Source organism: Mizuhopecten yessoensis, unplaced genomic scaffold, assembly GCF_002113885.1.
Source record: "Mizuhopecten yessoensis strain PY_sf001 unplaced genomic scaffold, ASM211388v2 scaffold5503, whole genome shotgun sequence".
In the NCBI taxonomy this organism is placed as follows: domain Eukaryota; kingdom Metazoa; phylum Mollusca; class Bivalvia; order Pectinida; family Pectinidae; genus Mizuhopecten; species Mizuhopecten yessoensis.
In genome coordinates this window covers 603564-613953 of record NW_018406081.1, presented here as the reverse complement: position 1 = coordinate 613953, position 10390 = coordinate 603564, and the positions used below count along the sequence as shown (strand labels likewise).

Here is a 10390-nt window from a genome sequence, read left to right as displayed (position 1 = left end):
CTATTTCATTATGCGTCATAAAGATGAGACTTGNGTTCAAATGGTGCTGGTTGATGATCTTCATCATGATCTCATTAACAAAAATTCTATTTCATTATGCGTCATAAAGATGAGACTTGATTTGACCAAGATTTACAGGACGGGTGTCGGAACACAATGGTATATTTTCAACTGTCTCCATTTCTGATGTTGAGAGCTTTGTTTCAGTCCACAGACGTGGACCTGGTGAATCAACCCTTTAATCGCCTCTGTCACTCTTCTGTACTTTGCAAATGGCCAATATCATCGACTGTTCCTCGACTACCTCTGAAATAGCCCGAGTTTTCTCTGGCTCTGACACAAGAATTCGACATTTTGATCTGTGATGTCTGGTGTAGGGCAAGAGCGCACTACTATATGAAAACATGGAATTCTCCGACACCGTTTGGTAACGGGGAGTTTTGAGGTGGTGACAACAAAAATCTTCTTCGACACGTCAGACATCTATCTGTCAAAATGTCTAAGTCCGGTATCAGGGCAAGAGGTAAATCGGGCTACCTCTGAAGCTCCACTGACTTTCGGGCAGAAGAACTTGTTCGAGATGTAAAACTCTAGCCCGGATTTGAACCTGTAATGGACAGCAAGTGAGATACCTCTGGTTGTCGCAGGACATCGGAATCTTGTGTGTGTAGAGGTTGACTATGAATGCGCAACAAGGCAAAACAACAATGAGAAATGTTCAGTGTATCTCTTCGGGATCTTTGTTCGTTAGTTAGTGTGATTAAATATGAGAGTGGATTTACGGACTGTTTCCAGTGAGACGCAGAGATGCATGCCATCGTGCTTCTCAGCATCCACTGTATGTCTGCAACAGCCGGGTAAAGTCATGACGTTTCATACTCGTCATCCTTTTCTGTGGATGTAACCTCCGAGTAAAGACCCTATAGTGACATATACGCTCAACTTCTGTTTCCGTGGACGTAAACTCCCAGTAAAGACGCAACCTCATTTTCCGTGGAAGTAACCTGCTATTAAAACCCTATAATGAGGTTCCACACTCAACATCCTTTTCCATAGATGTAACCTCCCTATAAAGACGCTATAATGTCGTTCCACACTCAACCTCATTTTTCGTAGACGTAGCCTCCCAGTAAAACCCTATAATGACATTCACCACTCAACCTCCTTTTCCGTTGACGTAACCTCCCTGTAAAAACGCTATAATGACGTTCCACACTCAACCTCATTTTCCATGGAAGTAACCTCCAAATAAAAACCCTATACTGACGTTCCACACTCAACCTCATTTTCCATAGATGTAACATCCCTATAAAGACGCTATAATGACGTTCCACACTCAACCTCATTTTCCAAGGAAGAAACCTTCCTGTAAAGACGCTATAATGACGTTCCACACTCAAGCTCATTTTCCGTGGAAGTAACCTGCTATTAAAACCCGATAATGACGTTCCACACTCAACATCCTTTTCCATAGACGTAACCTCCCTGTAAAGACGCTATAACGACGTTCCTCACTCAACCCCCTTTTCCGTTGATGTTACCTCCGAGAAAAGACCCTATAATTATTTTCCACACTCAAAACACTTTTTCGTGGACAATGACCTCCCACTTAATTTCCTATAATGACGTTCTATATTCAACCTCCTTTTCCGTATATGTAACCTCCCTGTAAGTTAAGACCCTATACTGATGTTCCACACTCAACCTCCATTTCCGTGGACGTAACCTTCCTGTAAATACCCCATAATGAAGTTTCACACTGAACATCCTTTTCCACGGACGTAACCTCCAATTTAAGACCCATATAATGAGGTTTCACACTTTCCTTTTCTGTGGAAGTAACCTTCAAGTAAAGACGCTATAATGAGGTACCACACTCAACCTCATTTTCCGTGGAAGTAACCTCCAAATAAAACCCGATAATGACGTTCCACACTCGACCTCATTTTCCATGGAAGAAACCTTCCTGTAAAGACGCTATAATGACGTTCCACAATCAACATCCTTTTCCGGCGACGTTACCTCCGAGTAAAGACCCTATACTGATGTTCCACACTAAACCTCCATTTCCGTGGACGTAACCTTCCTGTAAATACCCCATAATGAAGTTTCACACTGAACATCCTTTTCCACGGACGTTACCTCCAATTTAAGACCCATATAATGAGGTTTCACACTTTCCTTTTCTGTGGAAGTAACCTTCAAGTAAAGACGCTATAATGAGGTACCACACTCAACCTCATTTTCCGTGGACGTTACCGCCCTGTAAAACCCTATAATGACGTTCTACATTCAAACTCATTTTCCGTTGACATAACCTCCCCGTGAAGACGCTATAATGACGTTCCACACTCAAAGTCCTTCGTGGATGTAGCCTCCCTGTAAAGACGCTATAATGACAATCCACAATCAGTCCTTCGTGGACGTAGCCTCCCTGTAAAGACCCTATATTGACGTTCCACACTCAAAAGTCCTTCGTGGACGTAGCCTCCCTGTAAAGACGCTATAATGACGTTCCACACTCAGCCTCATTTTCCATGGAAGAAATCTCCCTGTAAAGACACTATAATGACGTTCCACACTCAACCTTATTTTCCATGGAAGAAATCTCCCTGTAAAGACACTATAATGACGTTCCACACTCAACCTCATTTTCCGTGGAAGTAACCTCCAAATAAAAACCCTATAATGACGTTCCACACTCAACCTCTTTTTCCGTAGACGTAACCTCCCAGGAAAGACCCTATAATGACATTCCACACTCAACCTCCTTTTCCGTAGACGTACCCTCCCAGGATAGATCCTATAAGGATATTTAACACTCAATCTCCATTTCCGTTGACATAACCTCCCCGTAAAGACGCTATAATGACGTTCCACAATCAACATCCTTTTCCGGCGACGTTACCTCCGAGTAAAGACCCTATACTGATGTTCCACACTCAACCTCCATTTCCGTGGACGTAACCTTCCTGTACATACCCAATAATGAGGTTTTACACTGAACATCCTTTTCCACGGACGTAACCTACAATGTAAGACCCCATAATGCGGCTTCACACTTAAAGTCCTTTTCTGTGGAAGTAACCTTCAAGTAAAGACCCTATAATGACGTTCCAAACTCAACCTCCTTTTCCGTAGACGTTACCTCCAAGGAAAGACCCAATAATGATGTTCCACACTTAACCTCATTTGGACAATGACCTCCCACTTAATTTCCTATCATGACGTTCTATATTCAACCTCCTTTTCCGTATATGTAGCCTCCCTGTAAAAGACCGTTAAGACCCTATTCTGATGTTCCACACTAAACCTCCATTTCCGTGGACGTAACCTTCCTGTAAATACCCCATAATGAAGTTTCACACTGAACGTCCTTTTCCACGGACGTAACCTCCAATTTAAGACCCCATAATGAGGTTTCAGACTTTCCTTTTCTGTGGAAGTAACCTTCAAGTAAAGACGCTATAATGAGGCACCACACTCAACCTCATTTTCCGTGGACGTTACCTCCCCGTAAAACCCTATAATGACGTTCTACATTCAACCTCCTTTTCCGTAGACGTAACCTCCCCGTAAAGACGCTATAATGACGTTCCACACTCCAAACCCTTTTCCGTGGACAATAACCTCCAACTTAATTTCCTATAATGACGTTATGTAACCTCCCCGTAAAGAATATATTATGATGTTGCACACTCAACATCTTTTTCCGTGGACATTACCTCCGAGTTAAGACCCTATACTGACGATCCACACTCAACTTCCTTTTCCGTGGACATAACCTCCCCGTAAAGACGCTATAATGACGTTCCACACTCAGTCCTTCGTGGACGTAGCCTCCCTGTAAACACGCTATATTGACGTTCCACACTCAAAGTCCTTCTTGGACGTAGCCTCCCAGTAAAACCCTATATTGACGTTCCACACTCAAAAGTCCTTCGTGGACGTAGACTCCCTGTAAAGACCTTATATTGACGTTCCAAACTCAGTCCTTCGTGGACGTAGCCTTCCTGTAAAGACCCTATATTGACGTTCCACACTTAAAGGCCTTCGTGGACGTAGCCTCCCTGTAAAGATGCTATAATGACGTTCCACACTCAAAGTCCTTCGTGTATGTAGCCTTCCTGTAGAGACCCTCTATTGATGTTCCACACTCAGTCCTTCGTGGACGTAGACTCCCTGTAAAGACCTTATATTGACGTTCCAAACTCAGTCCTTCGTGGACGTAGCCTTCCTGTAAAGACCCTATATTGACGTTCCACACTCAAAGTCCTTCGTGTATGTAGCCTTCCTGTAGAGACCCTCTATTGATGTTCCACACTCAGTCCTTCGTGGACGTAGCCTCCCTGTAAACACGCTATATTGACGTTCCACACTCAAAGTCCTTCTTGGACGTAGCCTCCCAGTAAAACCCTATATTGACGTTCCACACTCAAAAGTCCTTCGTGGACGTAGACTCCCTGTAAAGACCTTATATTGACGTTCCAAACTCAGTCCTTCGTGGACGTAGCCTTCCTGTAAAGACCCTATATTGACGTTCCACACTTAAAGGCCTTCGTGGACGTAGCCTCCCTGTAAAGACCCTATATTGATGTTCCACACTCAAAGTCCTTTGTGGATGTAGCCTCCCTGTAAAGACGCTATAAAGATGTTCCGCACTCAAAGTCCTTCGTGGATGTAGCCTTCCTGTAAAGACCCTATATTGACGTTCCACACTCAGTCCTTCGTTGACGTAGCCTCCCTGTAAAGACCCTATATTGACGTTCTACACTCAAAAGTCCTTCGTGGACGTAGCTTCCCTGTAAAGACCTTATATTGACGTTCCACACTCAGTCCTTCGTGGACGTAGACTCCCTGTAAAGACCTTATATTGACGTTCCAAACTCAGTCCTTCGTGGACGTAGCCTTCCTGTAAAGACCCTATATTGACGTTCCACACTCAGTCCTTCGTGGACGTAGCCTCCCTGTAAAGACGCTATAATGACGTTCCACACTCAAAGTCCTTCGTGGACGTAGCCTCCCTGTAAAGACCTTATAATGATTAACATGCTATTCAAGAACCCTATGAATAAATGAAACGTGCCTAGATGACAGCTCTTTTAGTTAGTAATCTACTCGTAAACACACAGTATGGACACTGCATGCTTAGTTGACGGCTCTCCTTAGTTGTGACCTCCTCACAGATTCTATGTGGGGATTATTTAATGACGTCTTCTAGGTGGTTACCGCCCCTTAAAGATCTTATAATGCTGTAATACTTACAGAGCAACTTGCCCTTGATAGTAGCCTCACCTAAAGATCGCAACAATATGTCATACCCAACCGACAACTGGGCATCAGTTAATGGCATGTGAAGGTCTAGGTCTAGAGATGAGTATCGCAAAAAATGTTCATATTGATTTTTTTTAGCAAATATATGATATATCACAATACATTGTGCTGCCAGTACATTTATAATGACTTTACATAGGAAATACCGAAAGTGAACATCAGTTCAGCAAGTTTCAAAGTATACAGTTTTGGAAAATATGCATACTACATTTTGATAAAAATTGATTCAATCTTAATGTCATTTCTGTAAAACTATTTCATAACTGAGTTAAAACCCTCAAATTATTAATTGAAATTGCATTGCAATATAGTTATTTCAAAATCATATTGTAATATATCTCTATTTCTTAACACAGATTGCAATATATTGGTACCACAGTATGATTGCCCATTCCTAGTTCAGTAACAGGTTATATCCCAGCTACTCCATTCAATAACATTTCTAGTAAAATATTCTATTGGTAAGAACCATTCCTTAGAAGAATCTTCTTGTAAACAATAATTGTAATTTGATAATAGCTGAAAGCTTGGTATTTACTTCATAATGTAGATTGCAACCATTCAAATGTCAAAAGGATTAGATTTTGAACTCAAGAATTGTTTTCATTATCAGATTTTTTTATTTCAGTATTATTTGTATCATAATAATTTCTCTATGGAACATAAATGTCATACACAGCATTATCACAAACATTGGGAGAAAAAAGTGTGACATATCAGCATGGTTTTGTAAAAAAAAAAAGTTTCACAAATAATTAACAACAACGAATGACTTTAAGTGTTTCATCAATGTATCTTTATATTAACTCTTTACAAATTCTACTTGTATTTTTACAAATATCCATGACGAGTTAATGTTTACACTATATATAGAAGCCATAATCAGATAAATGTTCACGTAGTTCTCGTGTATGTACATATGTCAAGAAGAGTATCTCCCTTGTTTTATTGAAAATCACTATTTATCAACGATATTTGTTTGTATACAGTGGAATCTTGCCTCATCCAGACTTGCAGAACAACCAATGTTCATAGCAACAAACTCCTGTATTTTACCAGCAATAAACCTGTTATCTATTATCGAGTCTATCTCCTCATCAAGACAAGAGTTAACATACAATAATATGAATTTATTACCTGTTAACAGAAAGGTAACAAACAATCACAGGATAAAACTCTTCAAAATGCAACTCCCGATAAATTATTTCTATGCACTAAGCCCTTTGGTTCAATTCAGGTAAAATTACTGCCAATATTCAAATATTAGCACTGTATTGTGTAAATATTCAAATATTAGCACTGTATTGTGTATGTCTGGTTGAAAAAAGATTCCACTGTTCACACAAGCTCATTCATGTTCCGTGTTTCAGAAATAACCCATATCTGGTAATAATTTGACATTTGATCTTCTCAAAGAGAAAACCATTGAGGTGAGATGATATGTGAATAATTACAATCTTTCTGGCCTAATGGTGAACTCATGAACAATGGAAGTTACAGGTACCAACAAGTCTATCAAAGAAGCATAGCAGTTGTCTCTCCAAGATTTACATGGAGTCATAAAAACATTGCTTGTTCTCAAAAAATGCACAGTAAATGTACCATAGCAGATTCCTTTTCATCAGAAAACTTCAGGCGTAATCAAAAGCAATCAAAAAATGCAAATCCTGAATAAATACAAAATAATTCAAGTTTAATATCTTCCTTTACCAGGTACACCTGGAATTTATTTTTTACCACGAAATCTTAATTCTTTAAAGTTACAATACAGACTGTTTCACAGGGGAAAAATCTTGAAGAGATAACTAGACATGCATTTAAAATTCTGTAATGCAGTGGACCTAAACTGACAGAGAAAACTGGAGAACAATGGAATACACTGATCTCGGTCTGGACTGGTGAGTTTTATACCATTGACAAACAGCTATTGAGGGGAGGTGACTCCATAAAAAATGAGCTAAGCCTACAGTTACTTGAATGGTTATAAATATATTATGGTACAGTCAATATAGTTAAACCAATTAAATGTGTATTTACTATACATTCCCGAATATACACAATTTACAAATCAATCCATTCACACAAGCACACTGTAAATACACACGGCCATTTATCACTTCCATAAATCACTTAGTCAGCTACTTTTATGAATACAGTTGTTCTCCCGAAAACAATTGGTGCACAGTATTTCGGGACTTGACAAGTCAATATTTTCTGTTGCCAAAAGTGTCCCAGGAAAAGTACATCATTCTATAACTAATTTGTGAACAAATACACGTAAACGGTTCTCACTTTCTAAAAAAAAATGTCGACACTATCAGAAGCACAAACGAGAAAAACAATACAGCATGTGTGAAAAACAAAGTGTGAAAACAATTCTTTGTATCATCCATACATATTCCTCCCCCCACTTCCCCTCCTTGTAAAGTCTACCCATGATCTAGGTGTACATATCAATAAGGTCACTGACGATGACACTTCAATCAGCGCCACAAGTCGCAGTAATAGATACACATACCAACAATCGCAACTTAACAGTGCTACATGCTGTATTCAATTAACACACATACAGATGATCGCTCTGCGATCAGTGCCACATTTTAGTTAATAGACAAACTGACAAACGCACTACAATCAGTGCATGGTAACAGATAAATGATCAGCTGTACTGTATGATTTCCTGTAGAAACAAATAAGTTGAAACACAACAGTATCCCCTATCTAGACAATCTACTGTGGTGGTCAAATGGATGGCCTTTGTTCTAGGTGTGGTCACATCTATATCACACACATTGTGATCTATAACTGCTCGTTACCGGTACAGACACCTGTTGCCCCATCACTGGTCTACACAGATATCCAGCAGACCATTCTTTATTGAGGAATTCAATCTCTGATCTAAACTATGCCTACTTGAAGCTTGCAAATAATACCGAAACAAAACTGAAATTTAAAATGACAAGATTCTCTTACAATATCATTTGCGTATCAGGTATGTAGATTGGTATCTCATCATTGACATCTTGTCCATCCTACCAACTGTATTTTATGAAGATATCTTATTTTATCAAATACCATTGAATTTTATCTTGAAAATTTCTGTTGAATATCTTTCTGTTATCACTTTTGACAATCCATTCCTATGAAGATGACCTGGAATTCTAAGTTACATCTGCAGGTGTTTACTTATACATGTATCAAAGAAAATGCTTTGATAAACTGGTAAATCCCGTCACATACTCCTCAAAGACAGAGATAGTACACTTGTGATTTCTTCACTAGAACAAGAATATGCAACTCTTTCTCGAGATGTAAAATAGATGTTTTTCTGTATAGTTCCAGATGTATACAGTAGAAAAGTTAAACAAGCTACCTGAAGTTGTCACAAAGAACTACCCCAAAACATTGTGTTGTATAAGTGGCTAGGAGCAAAGTCATTGGTTCCCCTGGTACAATAGAAAACGTTTCCAGATCTTTGTTCAGTAACTTATAGGTTGTTTAATCCCAAAAATATCAGGAGACAGAAATATCAACAACAAAGAATTGCCAGCAAAATATCTTCATAAGTAGCATTCTGACATGAAATAAACTATTTTCTACTATGAAACAGGCTTGTTATATTGTTAAAGAAGGAAAGAAAACCTTCACATGTGCATCTAAAAATCTTTGATTCCAAGAAAAATTCATCAAGGACACATCATCCCTCACACCTTCAAAATTAACTACCAAAATCTGTGTCGAGGTTTCCTTGAAATCTCTCGCAAGAATAAACACATCAGTTTATCTTGACAGAAACTGTCGACCCAAAAATTTGGTATTTTGCTCATAATTTGAATAATCAGGTTGACAACTATAGACCTCCACAAGTCAAATGGAAATTTAAGTTCATAATGTGTGACGAATCCTGCTTCTTTAGTAAAAGGTAGAATCTAGACAATCTGTTGCCCTAACAATACAACGCAACAACCTTTTAAAATCCTGAACACGTAGCATGGTACAGACAAGCTACACAGACATCATGTCTTGGTCACATTTAGCTTCATCTGATTTGAAATAATTCTTCAATAAAAAGCCCATCGGGAGTCCGTTATTCCACTGGACCACATGTCTAGTCCCATTGCATTGTCCAATCACATTGCTCGTTACTTGCAGCATCCACCTTCTGACGCTTGACTCGTTTCGCTATTGTTAATCTTCATCCCTTGTTGTCGCGGCTGTGCTGCTCCACCACCCTCGTTTTTCGGTAACTTCTTGGCTGTAAAACATAACATTGTTGTAAGTGTATTTATTGACAATATATTGTTCATATTTTTCAGTTGTTTTTATCAACACTTACTAAGTGCAACTTGTATACGAGCACTTGTCATACTTATATATATTTATAACAGTGGTCTATTTTTTAGTTTAGATGTACACCTGTCCAACAGGGGTCAGAGGTTAATGTATTTATTGTCAAGTAATTATATAGCGAAGCGTAAAGTTATCAGGTGCGCTAATCTGTTAGGTTAGCCTTTGTTAGCCTGTTCCATTATGTGAATGTCTAGGTTAGAATAGGTTAAGATTTATTGTTATCAATTGCTGTTTTTAGGGTCTTCTGACCAGGGAATAAACACTATTGTTTTCGAAGGACCTTTTTAAAAAAAAAAGAACCTTGAAGCCACGACCGGCTACATTGTGGTTCAAGGACTTTAAACTGACCTGGAATGTAGCGTATAGATATGTGTGTAAATGTATGTGCAGTAGTAAGCTGAGCTTCATTGTTAAATGTTGTTTGTATTCACATATAATTTTACCTTACAAATTAAATTTACCACAGAAAGCATGTTCCTGTTTTTTCTCTCTTTTAGATTGCAGAAAATTACAATTCATAATTTAAATCGACTTTTTAGAATAAAATTCAAGCATTTTCTCTGCAGTTTCTTGCAATTTTCAAATTCCAATTTTAAGGGCCTATAATGCTTCCCATTTCAACAATTTATATATAGAGAGAGAGAAAGAGATTACATTTTATATATAGAGAGAGAAAGAGATTACATTTTATATATAGAGAGAGAAA

General features: G+C 38.7%; 1 protein-coding gene across 1 annotated transcript in view; it reads right to left on the bottom strand.

Annotated features, from left to right (window-relative positions):
* Positions 1-5931: 5931 nt before the first annotated feature.
* The window catches only part of LOC110450761 (ras-related protein Rab-5C-like), a 12965-nt gene continuing 8506 nt past the window's right edge, over positions 5932-10390 (bottom strand). Inside the window, exon 6 of the mRNA XM_021498458.1 lies at positions 5932-9589. Within this exon, the coding sequence (XP_021354133.1) occupies positions 9477-9589 (113 nt within the window). The 3' untranslated portion in view covers positions 5932-9476. The remainder of the gene's footprint in view (positions 9590-10390) is intronic.